This window comes from Phaenicophaeus curvirostris, chromosome 15 (genome assembly GCF_032191515.1).
Source record: "Phaenicophaeus curvirostris isolate KB17595 chromosome 15, BPBGC_Pcur_1.0, whole genome shotgun sequence".
NCBI classification, from domain to species: Eukaryota; Metazoa; Chordata; class Aves; order Cuculiformes; family Cuculidae; genus Phaenicophaeus; species Phaenicophaeus curvirostris.
Window position 1 is genome coordinate 11,089,877 of NC_091406.1, and position 17,749 is coordinate 11,107,625.

Sequence of the window (17,749 nt, forward strand, 5' to 3'; positions counted from 1 at the left end):
CAGGAGTTTGGAGAGAAGACTTTTCTCAACTGACAGATATTGTCATTTCTTGGCTTCCATAGCAGGAAGCTGAACCTCAGCCTGATCCAATTTCACTTAACAATTAAACCCTTCTGTTACTTTGCTAAAGCTTATCTAGGGTAGGGTGAGGTTGTCTGTAAGACAGCCTATAGGTCATTACACCTCACAACTGGAGAGGGTGAGAGGCCAGAGGCCAGAGCGGGATCACCAAAGGACAAGACAACCCTTTGCAGCAAGAGGACAACCCTTGCTTAATAGCAGTAGACAGCCATTTTTGTGCTGTATTTGTCAGGTAGTTTTGAATCATCCTGCCTAATCTAAAAGTGATTGCATCCCCTGAAAAAGTGCCCCATTTTCATTAACCTTAATTACGCATTAAGTTTCCTTCCTTCAGCTGATGACAAAGAGGGTTGTGTTTGCAGAGAACTTTCTTCCTTTCCCCCTACCTCTTGTATGATTCATTCAGGGATGCCTCATTGCTCTGTCAGTGACACAAGAAGCCAGTCTGAGGAGACAATTGCATCCAGAACATCAATGAGGGTGTTAATGGGTGATTTTCTGTACACATGCTAATGACAGCATCAGCTAAGCCTGGTCCAGCTATAGCTCTGCCTGAGGAAATCCCCAGTGATTTTAGCCAGGAGTTCCAATTACTGCTTGTTACAAATGAATGACTAATAGAAACTAGACCCGCTAGGTCATCTTCTGCATCTGTGGAGGATGCCTCCCCTGTAGTGTGAACATAGGGATGGCTTTGTTATGTTCAGAAGCCACTCAAAATTTTTTTTTCTGTGTTTGGCCTGTGCAGTATGATGGGGAGCCCACCTCTTCCCTGAACAGAAGAGTCCAGCACACCCCAGAGGCACACTGTTTTCTAGGACTGCATCCTCTCCGTTTTATCCCTTTATGCACAGTTATTCTGTTTTGGTCCTTCCTCCTGAGCATCACTGTTCAAGAGGCATGCCTGCACCTGCCTACCCTGCTTGTCCTGTGCCATGCCTCTCGCCACAGGCATCTTCATCCCTGGATGGCGATGCAAATAACGAGTGCTTTGTTCTTAATAATAGAGCCAATTATGAGATTAGAAACTGAGTGATTAAAGGGGTGGCTGGACTGGTTTTTGAGGTGAGAACAGTAGAGATTAATATATGTGTGCGTTTCTTCCGCTCCACCTTTTATCTTCCTTGTCATTCCTGCAGATGGACCATCCATTTTTAAATAGGGTTTCAGGTGACAGCTGGACTTCACAGATTTCTTCAGGGTCATGATGATGATGTGAGGTAAGGTTTGGCCCTTCCTAAAGAGCAGGGAAATTACAGTAAATAAATCAGTGAAATGGGAACCTGTTGTCCTTTCAACATTCTGCCCCTGCCATTTCAGCATGTTCCTGGCGAGGTTTTGCTGAGCTTTCCTCTCCTTTGGTTAACTTCTGCAAGGACTGCCTCACTCTCAAACCCCTTTCTAAGGGCCAGGAGGACAGGTCTTGCTGTTATGTTGTATGCAACTGAGATTTGCACTGGAAAGGATGGGTTAGGTGATCCCAGCCTCCCTGGCTGAAAACTCAGCTGAAGACAGAAGTAGCTGATGATGGAAGGCAAGGGCAGGGGCACTGGAGGAAGGAGTGCATCCATCAAGTGCAGCAGGTCACCATGACTGAAACCGTGAGATCATCAACAAGCCGAGCTCCACCTCCCAGGGAAGTCTTATATCTCCATGGCAGATGCCAACCATTTGCTCACTCACTGAAGAAGATGCTTGCCAGAGAGCAAAGCAGAAAAGCCTGCTGTGAGGGCTGCTGTGGTGCAATCACTAGCTTGAAGCCAGGATCTGAGAAAACAGGCCTTCTTGCTGCAGTTGTATTTACCCAGGTGCAATGCCCGCTCCACCCATGGATTCCTGTCCATTGCCTTCATGCTGTTTGCACTGCAGAACTGGGTTGCTACCCACTGCAGGGCTGTGTTGTGTGTCCCTGTGATACCATCAGCCGTCTGCAGCATCTTAGCCTGCCAGCTGCTGCTCAGGAGGCTGTTGCTTTGCTTTGATGAAGGAAACCAAAGTTTAGTGTCAACTGGGCTGTGGTGAAGCTGAGCATTTTCTGCCCTGGTTTGGCCCTGTAAGCCCTGTGAGTATTTATCGGCCCTGGCACAAACATCTCTGCTCCACCCTTTGATGTGGGTGAGCAGGATACGTGAAAAAGAATTGGACTTACTTTCATTATGTAACATCTACTCATCTACAAGTGAATGATTACTTAAGGCAATTTTGAAAATGGGACTTCAGCTCCAGAGCTGCTTTTGAAAATATTTGTTACACAAGATAAAAATAGGACAACCAGGGACAACATCTCTCTCCCTGCCCTAATAGTTATGTATTTCTAATATGGTTGTCACCAATTTAATATGACAATAGAGCCACAGGGCTTCCCAAGAGCAGTGTTCTCCAAACACCAATGATATAGCCATGACTGCAGATAATTGCCACTTGGACTCACCTTGTCTGTATGACTCCAGCACACACAGAGTGAAATGAACATATTTGTTTTAAGATTGCTTTTGTGTGAGGTGAAAAATGGGTTCGTTCTTTATTTTGTTAAGTACCGTAAGGAGGGGATGGGAAGGAGTGCAAATAGATGTTCTACACTGAAGCCGCCGTGCATGTGGGCAGTTCAGAAACAATCTACGGGGAGAATGTCTGTGGGGCATCCCATGCTGCTAAATCTTCAAAGTAAGACTTTCCACTTCTTCTTAGGTGGGAGACAGCATCATGGGGGTATCCATCTGCCTCAGGTCCATTTGCGGTGCTGTGCTCTGCAGTTCTCCATGGCTCCACCATGTTCAGCATCCTTTTCTGATGCTTCATTGCTCCCTGGCTGGTCAAGAACAGGCTACTTGTATTGCTGCTGAGGAGTCTCCAGGCTTTCTCTAGTCTTAGGAAACAGAAGTGAGAAACTGTTGCTGTGGAGAAAACAGGCTGAGAGCCACAGCATGGAGAGGAGCTGCTTTATGATGTGCCCTGTGTGGGTTAGGGATGTGTGTAGGGAGGATGTCAGCTAAGAGAGGGTTAATGCCACCTCCACCTTCTCTGGAGCCACTGTCCTGTGGGACAGTCACTGTGCAGCATGGCTATGGAGAAGGGGCTGTGACGGGGATGGCCATGCTGTTTATACTGATTTTGTGTTATTTACGTACTCTGTTAGTCAGAGTCGCTGCTGCCACCAGAGAGGAAGGACTCACAGTCTCCAGATGGTTTTGTTGTGCTGAATCACTTACACTTACGTAACTGCCTTTGCCCAGGCACTAGCAAATCATATGGGCCCCCGAAGTCTGCCTTAAGAAAACCCTAAAAACCTGTGGCTTTTCTTCCTCATCCCTCCTGCATTTGCTTTCCCCTGTTCTCTTTGCTTGCTCCCTTCTGAGCCATTAACTTTCGTGCCAGCATCAAGTTTTTGAGCTGCCACTGACTATCCCAAGGGGCACCAGCATATCACTTACTTCCCAGTGACAGCCGCAATACCTTGCCAGGTCAAATGTTGTCAAAATTTAAGGCTCCAAAAAAGAAACCCTGACCTTTACAGGCGCTTTAACCACTCCTGAGAAGAGAGAGCACTTCCTGCCCTGCTGCAGCATTAACATTTCACCAGTTTCTCTCTCGATTCCCATTCATCAGAGAAGCTTCCATTTAAAATCTGCCACACAGTCTGAAGGGAACCGCAGCCAGAGATGTGGAAATATTTCAGAGGCAGCCTGAGCCCCGAACAAACCTGATCTGTTGTGGGTAGACCCTGAAATATCTCCGCATCTCTCAGTGTGGTCCCCCTCCAGCAGAAGGACAGGAGCAGAACAGAAACTGGTGACTTCTTCCTCTTTCCTTCCCAAGTGGTGATGCTTAAAAATACATCACCAAAGTTATATTTAGGAACAGCTGCTTCTGACCTGTCCATGGCCTGGATCCTCTTGTCAAATATGACTTTGTGTAACACAATGGAGCGACTGAAATCGCAAGAACTGAACCTCTCCATAATCACCTCTCACAGGCAGCTGCTGCCCTGTCCCTTGTCCTCTTTGCCGTGTCCCAATCTGAAGAAGTCAAGCAGATGGATAATACACAGTTTGGGGGAATAAATACTTATAAGGAATTCTTATTTGCATAAAGAATTTTATTTGTGGGTGAAATGGCATCTGCTGTGTATCTGACTCTGAACTAGTATCCACATTACCTCATTAGTCATATAAGTAATAAACTAGCATTAGAGTTAGCTCCCACATTCATCAGGGCATCTCAAAGCTGTGCAGAAAGTTGGCGGAAGATTGGAAATTTAAAAACTAGACTTATACCACTAGTGGCTCTGGCTTGCGAAGCGACCTTGGTCAGATCCTAGCCCCTTACCTGTTGGGTGGGGGACATAATGCTTCTTACCCAACTGCTTTGAGATCAGCAGATGAAATGCACCATTTTGAAAAAGAGGGAAATACTTTTGTGTTGATAGAAACAGCCTTCCCTTCTTCCTTCCTCGCAGTGGCTAGGGGGACAGCACTCTGACACCACAGCTGCGGTCAGGAACACCTCCTTCCTTCTTGGGGAGGGTCACAAGAGCCATTTCCTCCATGTGGCTTCACTTCAGACTCTTTCTGGCACCATGAGGAATCAGCACCCAATACATGTCGCACTCTGGCTTTAATCAAGGAAGGAGAAGTGCGGTGCAGAGGAAGGCTGGGTGGCAGGAGCATTGGAGGTGGATGGACACAAATCACCTGTTTCCTTCCCTGGTTAGGCTCTGCCAGGCTCTGCTTCTCCCTGGCAGGGAAGGAAACTCCAGTCCCTGCGAATTCCTGGTGTATGAAGCAGGTTGCTGCTACTCAGCAGGGCACAGCAATCAGTGAGGGGAGTGGAAGTGCCTCATTCAGCCTCCCTCCACTCTGCATGGTTTCCTATATGCACCCGTAACTGACAGTCACAGCTCCTCAGATTGTTCTAACCTAAATTCTGCCTCCTTGAACTGAGCGTTTTCAGGATGGTTGTCAGCCTTGAACAAGGGGTGCGGACACAAGTGGGATTTATGGTTGGACTCAATGATCCAGTGGGTCTCTTCCAACCTGGTGATTCTATGATTTGCACCAGGTGCATTATCATCTCCTGGCTTTGGAAAGGCAGAGACCTAACATTCCTGTTTGTGCTTTGCTGTGAGCTTCTGTGATGCTGCTGTGGTTCCCTTGAGACTCTTTCAGGGGAGAAGGGGCAGCGAGAGAGTGCGAGACACACTGCTGTCTCCCACGTGCAGCTCTGTGTCTGTCCCTCTCACAGGCGTCGTTCCCATGCAGGGCTCCAGTGCAGATGATCTCTGATCCCGAGGTCATGAGTGGATCGGCCTCGAATGTGGGAAATGGTTTACAAGTAAGTCACTTATCCTCAGGCAGCCTACAAACCCCACACTAGCCCCAGGGGCTACACAGAGTGCAGGCAGGCTGAACAGAAGCATTTTGCAGAGAAAAGGAGCAGATTTGCTTCTGCTTGTTACCTGTTGGACCCTTGCACCAACAGAGCATGGAAGTGGCATTGAAGAGCACTGCGAAGGTTTTGTGATGGCTTCTGTTAAGCCACCTGGCCTTGGCAGCCTCAAAATAGACCTTTAAGAACAATTTAGTACTGGAATGTTGTGATGGCTGCTGCCAACTCACGGAGTCCCTCAACAGAGCTGAGAGGATCCTCTCATGCAAATGTCTCCCTGTATCACAAGGTAGTACGGAGACGATATCCCTGTTTTCCTTGTGTGGTAGAAAAACAGACCTTTCCTGTGTGCTTGGTGAATTTACTAGAGAGCTGCCTCTTGATACTATAGGACTTTCTAAAATAAAAATTCTTTTGAATTTTCCCCCGATCCCAGATTATTTTGCATAAACAATTAAACAGATGACCCAAAATCCGTTTATAAGGTTTGCTAGAAATCCGTGGAGCATTTGGAGGAAATCAGAGTTCAGACCTGAATTCCACAAGTGATTACGTCAAGTCTGGAGAAGGATTTTCATTGCTTGAAGCCAAATGACCATAAATGTTTCTTACAATGCAGGATTTTTTTTCTTTGGTGGGATTGTAAGTGGGATCTCATCTTGTCAAACCTGAGAAACAATCCTGCTGTGCTGTCTCATCAGACTGTCAGCTGTCTTCAGCTTAACAGCTTCCATCAAAGGCTGGTTCTTTTGATTATTTATTTGCAAGTAGGTCACACAACAGATCACAGTGTAGCAGGAAAGTGGAGAACTTCTGAGCTCATGAGGCAAAACACAGTTGTAAAGAAGTGAGTGGTGGGTCTCTGCTTGAGCTGGTATGGCCCATGTTGCCAACACCTTGTCACTCAAATGCTGGAGTGACACTTAACTGAAGGGTCCTCATTGTTCTAATTCACTAGGAGCCTCAAGAGCCCTTAGGGAAACAGCTCCTGGAAGCCCCCTTGTGCCAGCCTGGCAGCTAATGTGTTTCCACCACCCTGCAAAGCTCAGCGTGCTACCCAGAGGGCAGGAAAATTTGGAGGTAGTATTCCTTCATTCACAGGTAAATTAGGAGGTAGTATTGCTATTTCACAATTGGCTGTCAGGAAGACGAGATGGTGGTGTCTTCATGTATATCCTTTATTTCACATTTCATGACCTTCTGAGCCTGGCAAAAAGCAGTGCTCCAACCTGCTGTATTTTACAAAATTGCAGAATAGTTGGGGCTGGCAGGGACCTCTGAAATCATCCCATTCAAAGCCCCTGCTCAAAGCAGAGTTGGTGAGAACAGGTTGTCCAGAGCTGCATCCTTTAACTGGGGCAAGAGGGGAGCTAAAATCCCATCTCAGCACCACAGGGTTTGGAGTATAGAAACAAGTGGAGGAGTAAGGGTGCTGTGTGGATATGCTGTTGTTCCTGCAGGTAGAAGGATGTATTGCTCATTGTAGCTTATTTTGTTTAGTTTTAAGTTGGTATTAATTGAAATAACTGCGTAGGAAACTAGGTGCAAACCCAACTTAAGGACAAATCTATGCTATGTTGTCATCACACTAAGTAGAGGAAATTACACCGTGCCAGAAAACAAGACGAAAGTAGTGTCTGCTTTATCTGGCATGTAGGGCTTTGGTTATAACAGCGCAGTTATTTCTGTTATAATTTCAGGTCTGCAGAACGCTGATAGGATGTGGTTTTTTTGTGCAGTCATGAAATCACATTTCTGTACCTCGAGAGTGTGGGAGTCCACATGCAGCGTATTTTACACTTACATCATGTGTACATGCAGTAGGTCATGTTTCAGAGCTGACCTCCTTCATTAAGGCTTCAGAAAGTATCTTCCTTTCCTAAAGTCCTACTGCTTGCCCTGAAAATTAGCCTAACAGTTGCAACATTTGAGTGAAGTCTGTCCACTGCAAATAGTTTAGTGCACAAGAGCAGCACATGCCTTGTGCTGAGGGCAAAATCATTATTTGCCAAAAAATTATAAAACCCCAGAAAACCCTTACACAAGGCTCCCAGCTCTCCAGTGTTCAAGACCTCCTGTTAGGGGATTGCAGGATTTTGCCGTCTAATTTAATAGTTTCAGAGAGAATTGTTTTTCTGTTGGAAACCATCTCCAGTCTATTCGATGATTAAAAAAAGCAAAGCAAGCAATGTCCTTCCACTTCCCCAAAAATCAAAAAAAAAGAAACCAACAACCCCTCAGAAAAGCTGGGGCAAACTAACAAGAGAGAAGTAAGATAACACAGCTTTTAAAATACTGTTGATTTGCAGCTGTTCCACATTATGGCTACTTTCCAGTGTTACTTTGATGATCCTCTGCCAGGAAAAAAAGAAGTTCTTCAAATTTAGAATTTGGTGAGGACATTATTTCTCAGCAAAGTAAATGAACAACCAATTTTGAGATTTAGTGGTCAATTTAAAAGCCAGTGGTCCTCACCAAGACCCTGGTGGATTTGGGCGATACTGTAGTGGTGGGAGATCTGTGTTCTCCAACTGGTGATGAAGGACACAGAGGACTTGGGTCTTCAGAGGTGTGTGATACCATAACCAACAAGTGGAGATGTGGAGTTAAATTGATGCCTGGCTAATGGGGATCAAACTGGACATGTGCTAAGAATTGGTGGTAACTGGGAAGTTGTGTCAACGTTTGACTTGGTTACATTGGCTGCTGAATCCCTGTCCCATAGGAGAATTCATGGGGAAGAAGTACAAAATAAGCACAAAGTGGCACAGGGGAGAATGACAGGGAAGAAATACTACCCCTGAGTTAATGGATGCATTAGAAAGTGTTCAGAGACACTGCCAGGCATTCCCAAGGCTGTGACTTGTAACTAGGAGTCGTGGATGAGCTCTGTAGATGAAAGATGCTGTGTCAGAGCCCTGCAGTGAAACAAGTAGCAGCATCATGTGTTATCCAGAACATCACTGCATGCAGCCAACTATGGAGAAGTCATAAGGCACAGGTTTGGGTTACAGCAAAATAAAAGGGCTGAGATGCAAGTTTTTCCTTTCTTAAGTAATTGTGGTCATAAAGTAGACTAACTCTGGGACTGGTGCTCTCTGGGGCTCCTTTGTACTTATGTTACACCTCGGCTTCTTACCATGCATTAACTGTTTCTTTTACCTTGATCTGTGAAGAAGCAACTGATGGTTCATTTTGTGTTGTTGCACCCTAGGATTCTTTTTACATCCTGCACTTTTAACATATGTTATTTAAACATTATAAGAAAATTGTTGGCAAATGGTAGATGACAGGTTGCTGAAACATGATAAAATATCAAGAGCTTCCAATAAGAGATTGAAGAGGCAGGAAAGGGAAGAGGGGAGAATCTGGAGGCAATCTGTGCTGATCTTTATTGGGTTGGAAGGCCTCTGTTTATTTGCAGAGACTGTAAACGGAAGGCTGACAGATTGCCTTGTTTGCTTGGGATGCAGGGAGGGTATAGAGTGAAACCTCGTTTCATCTCTGCCGTCATTCCACCCTATATCTGGTAGATGCTTGGGGAAGAGCAGCTCAGCTGCCTTGCAGATAGCTGCATTAGTCAGAGGACTAGGCTGGAGAACTCCACAGCATGCATGTCCCAAATTAGGTGAAGTTAATTTTATGAGCTGTAAAACCACCTAGCAAACCACTAAGAGATTCCACTGCCAATCTATAGCCTAGGACCAGGGAGGGAATTCTTTTCTCTCTTCATCCTTCCCTTGAATCCTTGGGAACTGTCCCTCGGGGGGCACTTCGAAGTCCCACTGTAGCGGTGTGTGCAACAGTCAATTAAAATGGTCATTTTTACTTTCCCATCAAATCTTCACTCTGCAGAACGACTGCCCTTGAGCCTGGGATGTATTATGACTAATGAACAAAAATTATTTCATCATCAGTCTTCCACGTCTTCTAGGACTCTGCTGAAACAAAACAAGGGAATGTAAATTAGTGATACCCAGCTGGCTACGCAGTTAACAAAACAAATGCATGTGGCCTGTCTCCACACATCCTTGCTTTGTGGGTTGCGGGTGGTCCATCTGTCTTGGTGTGTTCAGCTTGTGAGCGAAGCCAAGCTTCTCACAGGTGAATAGGCATTGGTCAAGAACAGAGGCTGCAGGGTTTCTCCAGCCAACTTTTGTTTTGAAAATTATGTTTTGACTTGTGAACCCTGAGGAATTCAGATCTCAAGGCAGAGGAAATGTTGGAAGAGGTCAGGCGAGCTGTCCTCCCTCTGTTATTCGGAGCAGCAAATAGCATGCGTTCCAGGGCAACATCTGATTTTCTGCTTTTACGAGGCAGATGTTTAGGAGAAGTGATCTACTGTTTATTTTAATTGCCATCTTCCAAACCTCCTTCCTCTGTGCACAGACCATTTGGAGGCAATAAATAAGGATTCTTCAGATTATGCTGTTAGTTGGGGGGCTAGCCCTGTCTTCCATCAGTGCTTGGGCAGAGCTGTGTGCTGCAAACCCAGTTCCCCTTTCACACTGATTTTACAGTGGTGTTAATCAACTGGGTCTAATTCCTTTCTCAATGACACTAGCATAAATCTGAAATTGCTCCACTGACGTCAGTGCTGTAATGGCAACGTAAAGGAAAGTTAGAATTCTTTGACTTCAGAATGTTGCTGCTGATTTACACCAGAGCAAGAGCAGAAGTAGTTGAGCTTAGCATGTCCTAGAACTGTGTTACTGAACAGCAGGCTGGGGTTTGCTCTAAGATGATGGAGAGCAATTCCATGGGTTTCACTGGCATTACTTTGATGGAAATGAGTTTTACCTTCACCACAGTCTCGGTCTCAAAGAGTTCCATGTAATAGGCCATTAATGAAAAGAAATGATAAACCAATACTCCTATGTAAAGTAATTAGTTCCATTGCCTGTCACTATTCTGTAAGAGTCATATAGGGATAAAAATGGTCATTTGGCTTGTGTTGTGATGATGATGATGGAGAGCAAGGCAGCTCTTGACGGACACCAAGTGGGTCCATGGGGGAAGTGATGGTCCTAGCTGAAGATAGTGGGGCACATGGAGGAGCTGCCCTTGCAGCTGGTACTTGGGGCTAGTCTGGAGGGATGGGAATGCTGGCTACACTTTTCCCCTCTGAGTGGACACAAGCAGTTGTTGCAGGCATTCTGTTCTGGCAGCATTCAGGGTGTTAATCCTTGTTTTTTCCCCTCAAATTTCCCACCTTGTCTCTGAAGGGCTAGAAGTAAAAGCCTGGCTGTAAAACGGGGTGCTAGCCCCTCTCTCTGCTCTTCCGTGGCTTCAGCCTGCAGACTGTGGATTTAAGCAGAAGGACACAAGAAACAGATATTTCCTCTTGAAGCTGTAGGACTTCCCAAACAACCTTGCTCTTTAAAGAGACTTTGGCAAGAAGGGCCTGGATTTCTGGTGGCTGTTCCTCAGGAAGCTAGAGAGCCCAGTTGTCGCCTCAGAGTCCATCAGCCTTGCTCCATTAAAGCCAGTGGAGACAAGCTGATTTACACTCTTCTTTTGTTGGCATCTAGCCAATCTCTTAATTGTTCGTAAGTGACTTTCTTTTTTAATAGCACACGTTCGCTCTGAGAGGCTCAGTTTGCACATAGTGAAATGCAGCCATGTGTGGCGTAACTGCTTTAAAGCCAGTAAGTTGATACAGGGTCCAAGTGAACCACAAGGTGCCACAGAGCAGAACAGGTCCATGGATGTCTCAGGAAACTGTGCCCTCACCTTCTTCCTTTTTAAAAAAAGATGAAGCCATGCTTTACACACCCCTCAGCCTCTCCTGTGCTGGCAGAGGTGGGAGGCAGGAGGAGAACCTCAGAAACTACAGAAGGACTGCAGTCCATCCCTTTCCACATCTTTTCCAAGGGCCGAGCCACAGCTATAATTGACAAGGCAGGAGAAATAAAAGCATTTTCCATGTTCTCAGTCCCAAGCAGCCCCAGCTGGGTGGATGAAATGGTTCCCACATCCATGCTATACAGCCATGGGGATGGACAGCTGCTCCGAGATCCAGACGTGAGTTTCAGCAGCACATGCTGAACCTGTGAGCTGGGCACCTCAGAGAGACCTTGCTCACACTCACCTCCTTGTCCATGCACTTGGCTGGAAGGTGGCCCTGTGGAGATGAAATGAGAGCTAAGGAAGCGTGGTCCCAGTTTTCCCACCCGTTTTGTTCTGGCTAGTGGTGAATAACTAAGCCAATGTGTTTACTGGCGGGGAGCAGCAGAGTTTAACACTAGTGAAACAAAACTGTGATTATTGCCATAGAAACTAGAGCTCATCCAATGGGGCAGCAGGAAGAGGACATTGGACTTCTGTCTCCTGTCAAAACTCATGCATGTGGTTTGGATTAGGAACACCAGAAAGTCAGTATTTTAGTAATCATGTCATAAAATATCTTTATATCAAGAAACAAAGACTTTATTTGGGTGCCTAGGAAGAACTAGGGGACTTTGGGGAATGGCCTGTGGGGGATTGGAGTGGTTAGTAGCACCACTGTGGAGCATAAAGCTCTTTCCAATTAGGAAAAGAGTCATTTAAATCACAGGGGCTGAGAGGTGCAGAATCAGAAACATAACCTTGCTCTGCTTCATGGCAATTTTTCCTGAACGCAGACGTGCAATTTGTTTAGATAATTTCCCCCTCCTTCCCCTTTGAACTCTCTACAACCGTGGCTTTGCCCTGGGAATTTACAGGGTGGTTGCAGTTTTCTTGTCAGCTTACAAGCTCCATCTATAGGATAGTCGAAGACGAGTCCTTTGGCTTCAAGCTAATTAAAAAAGGGCAGAGAAGCTTCGCTCAGAGATTCCAGTTTTGTTCTGGAAAAACTCCAGCATGTTTAGCATACTGCATTGCAAAAAGTCACTGATTTCATCGCCCTTACTTGATGATTGGATAGAGCTTTCCTCCCTGGTTGAACAGCTAGTCCTCAGCTCTGTGCTACATGACATCGTGCCCCATGTACAAACTGAACAGTAGCAATTAACACATCCAAATTATCTAAATCCAGATGATTTATCAAATCAGTTTCTCCTTATCTCAGTGTATAATGATTGCCAGCCCCAGCTCACACTTCACTGCATAGGCTGCACCAGTACAAGTAATTGCAATCTACATGGGGTTTTTTAGGAGGAGGAAATGCAAGAGGTAAAAGATTTTTCTTTCTTCAATGAAAGCTTTGCAAAGTGTAATAGGATCCTTTGTGGCAGTGGGAAGGAGGGAAGGAGGGAAGGAAGGAGGGAAGGAAGGAGGGAAGGAAGGAGGGAAGGAAGGAAGGAAGGAAGGAAGGAAGGAAGGAAGGAAGGAGGGAAGGAGGGAGGGAAGGAGGGAGGGAAGGAAGGAGGGAGGGAGGGAGGGAAGGAAGGAAGGAAGGAAGGAAGGAAGGAAGGAAGGAAGGAAGGAAGGAAGGAAGGAAGGAAGGAAGGAAGGAAGGAAGGAAGGAAGGAAGGAAGGAAGGAAGGAAGGAAGGAAGGAAGGAAGGAAGGAAGGAGGGAAGGGAGGAAAGGTGAGCAGACACACTTTGCAGGGCAGATAGAGTATGAGTAGCCTTTTTAAAGAGGTGCTGTCAACTGATGCTGTACCAAATAATCTCTGTCATCTTGGAACTTCATCTTTGATTTTCACAAGAAATACAGCTTCGTTTTGGATATCCAGAATTTCTCTGAGAGAGGCGTTGTGTTCCCAAAGAACAGATATGTTTTTTTCTTTCTGCAGTTCCTTTCTGGTTTTAAATGATGCTTTCTACCTACACACACTCAGACCGTAATCTGGCATGTACTTATTAAAATGCCACTTTCAAGTAAATAAAAGCACGGGCATATCCAGTGCTTGTTCCTTTCTCTGCCTCAAGATTAATTTCCCATTTTTCCATCTAACGTGTCTGTCATTCAGGTATCTCCACATTCAAGAAAAAGACTTGTTTCTTCCTTTTCGTAGATTCACAGATATTAAACCCAGAAGGAAATATGTTCTTATCTCATGGGCAGCTGACCTGAGTGTGTATGTAGAGATTCATCTGTCTATTCCAATTATTTCATGCAAAGAAGCTTTGCTTTTTGGCAGCTACTGCAGGAAAATCGTTGGTGAGGTACACCAAGCTACACCAAACTGTCCTGGGGATGCAACCCAGGCTGAATGCTTCTGTTGATCATCCCGCTCACACAACTCAGGAGTGCAATGGCACTGTAGAAACATCACTGCAAAATGTGGGAGCTGAAGCTCACTTACCTCAGTGCGGTGCAACATCAGCTTGCAGTGGCATGGGAGCTCTGGCCATGGAGAGAAGGGGCTGCTCCTGGTGTGTGTTCATCCACCAGCTCCTTCAGGGGGGTGTTCAATAGCACCTGGGGAGGGTGGCTGAAGGCTAAGATAGAGCTAGTGGATGTGGCGCATAGTAGGCAGGACCAGTGAGTCTCTCTCCTAGCTTCAGTGTCTGAATCCCTCCTCCACCCTGAATTTTACCACATAGATTAATGCTTTTTTTCCTTTATATCTCTCCCACAGAGATCCCTGGGTGTCCAGGAGTGGTTGAGAGCTGAATGGGCTGACATCTCTTCCTCACCATCCTGAGCTCAAGAGAGCTCTGAAGAGATTGAGTGGGAGAATGACCTTGCTTCTCTGAGCCCGGGAATGCCGTGGGAAGTGATTGCCTTGGCGAATGTCTTCATCCCAACCCATAGCCCATTGTGCATTGCCTGAAGAAGAAGCTGATGAAGGATAACCAGAGGACCAGGAAAGGCTCTACTAGCCTCAGAGGACACAGACTGGGGACCGGCACTAAGAGAGGCACTTTGCAGGGGTCACTGTATATGAAATTGGCTCTGGAAAGAGGCTACAGGAGCCCTGTGAGCTGAAGGAGGTGAATGTCCAAATCGCCACAAAAGGTGTAGATGGGTTTCGCTGGCACAGCATCCTTGGAAAGCACTTTCAAAAGGGAAAGGGGGTATTAGGACCACCTGGCCGTCTCCGGTGGCTGGTTTGGGAGAGGCACAGAAGGGTCACTGCCTTATGGTCAGGTCAGGCGACAGAACATGCTCACAGCTGCTTGTCCATGTGCTGGCTGGGGCTTCAGATGAAACAGGAATCTGACCAAGACTGGGAGAGGAGGAGTGTGGAAGATTTCTTTGATTTATTCTGTGCTTGTTTCTCCTTCTAGTGTCTTCTCTGTCTACCTCTTTTTCTCTCTAGGCTTACGTCTACTGCCTGTGGGGCACAGACCCCTACAAACACACTTAGGTGTTTTAGCACAGGGCAAATCCTGTCCAGTGCACAACCGTGCTGCCCTGTGCATTGCTGTTGCTAGACAGGGCTGACATTGCACAGTGCAGCTGTAACATGGCCTTTGTTTGCACCTTATGCCAACAAATCTGCAACTGCGATGCCACGACTTCAGGCAGAGAAAGGCTTGAGCCTGACAGTCCTTTGATATGTGAGCAGTCACATGCTAGCACAACCAGCCACACTTGGGAGACAAGTTTTAACACCACAGACCGAAACCATTATAGAGCATCATCCCTCTCCTGTAGCTGTGGCTCCTGCCAAGCTGTAGCACTTGGCTTCTGTATCGTGGATTGTAAAAAACACATTCAGCAGAGAAAGAGACAGAGATCAAGGGAGTGATGGAGACTCAGACAGAGAGTTGTAGGAGAAACCAATTCAAAACTATAGGAAAATTTTCACCTCCTATTGCACATGGTGTCCCAGCTGCATACTGTCATGCCTAGCTGGGTGCCTGCAGGTCTCTCTTCACCAAGCTGCTCCCAGAGGCCTGGGCAAAATGTGCCGGTACTGAACTGTGCTGGGAGCCTCAACACAGACCTTCTCACTTAGGCTTCCAGCTGTAAATCCCTTCCTTCATGTGCAATCGTATTTATTTATTTATTTTCTTGCTGCTTGATGCAAAACTGCTAACAGAGCGCCCTCCCCACAGACATCCACAGCTGAGAGAGGATGGAGAGGAGTGTGTGCTGTGTGTCTATGTGACCAGAGCGGGCAAAGGGCAGGTGTATGCTATTAAAAGGCTGGATCTGGCAGGAGGAAAAGGTTGCAGTTAAACCAGAAATACTTTCCCTGGGGTAAGCGTGCAGTTTGGTCTTCCAAGAATTAAGAGCAGGATGGGCAAACTTCTGTTGGGAAGGGAGAGCAAGCCAGCTGTTTAATCTGATGTGTGGTCCTGTGGGCTAGTTCTTTGCATCTCAGAGAAGAGGGCTCTCCCATGCCCTGTTGCTCGCACAGTTCCCATGCTCAAGAAGGACACTGGGCAGCTGGGCATCCCTTGGCACGGCTCCCGGCTGCTCCAGGGGAGCCTGGCTTCTCCCATACCCTTCCCTCTGAGATGCCTCACCAAGGTTTGTCCAAACCTGTGTGACTGCTGAATCGAAATATTTCCCAACCAAAACCTGTTCCTCAGAAGATTCCTGGCTGGCTATGGTCACGTATTATGTACTGGAAATGCTGCCCTTGGGATTAGTTTTCAAGTTAGAGACACACATGGGATTATTGTAGTTCTTTTTCTCACAAATCCTTTCATGTGCAAGGGCAGGTTGCAGTAAGTGAAGTGAATACACTTCCTCTGATAATCTGCCAGCGTGGCCCAAAAGCAGTGACCTGCTTATTGCTGAAAGCTTCCTTGCAGAGTTGTAAGAGTTGGAGATGTAAGAGGTGTATTACAAATCCATCTGCCTATAACTCTTTAGGCTTGTTCAATGTATTACATTTACTGCTGGTGCGTTGGGTCTATTTTTAAATGCCCTAACCCCAGGGTTATTGTGCTGTCCATTGGGAGACTGCTCTGTAGTCCAACTCAAGAGCTGCTATTAGTACTCCACCTGCATTTCTTCTTGAAAACTTCATTCCATTATTCCTAGTGATGCTCTTCAAATACCTGCTGCTCATTATGTCCCAGTCTGGCTCTACCACTTGACCTGTACTCCTCTTCCCTCTTCTTTCTGTCTCCCTGATTGCTGCTGCTCCCTGTTCTTCCCATAGTTTGCCACAGAATGAACCTATTAATTCAGAGTTTGTCAGGGATCTGTACCCACAAGTAGAGCAGCCAGCACCTCTGGCAATGCCTGGTCTACCCAGCGGCTGTGGAGCTGCTCTCTTGTTGCAAATCATGTGGGGTGCAGGAAAGACGCAGACGTAGAGATGTGTCCAGAAGTAAACCGACATTGGCAGTGAGCATTCATATTCCACAGGGAGTGAACGCCTGCTGGGGACAGCATTCAACAAAGTCTCCATCTCAGCAAAACCCAAGCTGAGCAATGGAGGTGGGTGATGCTCCAGTATTACCTGTGCAGGTGTACCAGGGACTGGTGAGGAACAGAGATCCCTGCAGTGGCAGGGAGATGTGGTATCTGCTACCTGGAAATCGTGTCTGTGAGCTGGAGCTGCATCTTTGCACAGAGGAAGCCTCACACCCTGCAAGAAGCACGAGGGCTCAGCAGGCTCAGTGCACGTGCAGCACTTGCTTGGGGAGTCTTTGTGTACAGAGCTCGGTTGGAGCACCATTATGATTGTAAGAGCTCTGTTCTTCTCACTGAACAAATTGTTTCTACAAATAAAGAATGAAAAGTCCTCCTCTTCCCACTCTTCTTTTTTATGCTATTTATTGAGTGGTGCCAGCGAAAGGGACTGCACCTGAATGGTGGAAGTGGAAAGTTGCTGTGCTTCTGAAGATGCCGGGTGCACTGGTGGGGAGGTGCTGGGCTGCCTGGGGGAGAGGCTGAATGCGGGCAGAGCAGCCAGGGGAAAGCAAAACACAAAGTACAGCAGAGCAGCTTGGGTAACAGACTGCAATATCTCCAGGCACTGTGGGAAATGGGCTGTGGGATGAGGCTAGAGAGGAGCTAAGCAACAGCAAGGCAGCCTGTGAAGGTGGCAATTCTGCAGATGCTGTGGAACAGAGTAAGAGGAGGACAGGTCAAAGAAACCAAGGAGGAGAAAAAGGCACATAAAAGAGGGAGCTGGATCTCCCAAGGGTTTCACAGGATGACAACAGAGGAATCTGGAGTCTCCCATGTGGCAGTGTGTGGTCCTGTGGGCTAGTTCTTTGCCTAAACATCACATCAGTGTTAGAGCAGAAGGGTCCATAAGTCCTTGCTTCAATCCCCAGCTGTTCTCCCCGGTGATGTAGGGCAGGGTGGCAGTGACAACATTACAGCATTTCAGAAGCAATTGTCAGGGGAAGAATTTGATCCCCAAACAACAAAAGAATCAAAATGACACATTTCCAACTGAATTCATAATTAAGCAATTAATCATCCCAATTTAAAAC

General features: G+C 46.6%; 1 protein-coding gene across 1 annotated transcript in view; it reads left to right on the forward strand.

The window, feature by feature from the left end:
• Positions 1-17,049, forward strand: part of ADRB2 (adrenoceptor beta 2) — a 32,929-nt gene extending 15,880 nt beyond the window's left edge. Inside the window, exon 2 of the mRNA XM_069868988.1 lies at positions 13,978-17,049. Coding sequence (XP_069725089.1) covers positions 13,978-14,012 — 35 coding nt within the window. The 3' untranslated portion in view covers positions 14,013-17,049. The remainder of the gene's footprint in view (positions 1-13,977) is intronic.
• Positions 17,050-17,749: the final 700 nt, after the last annotated feature.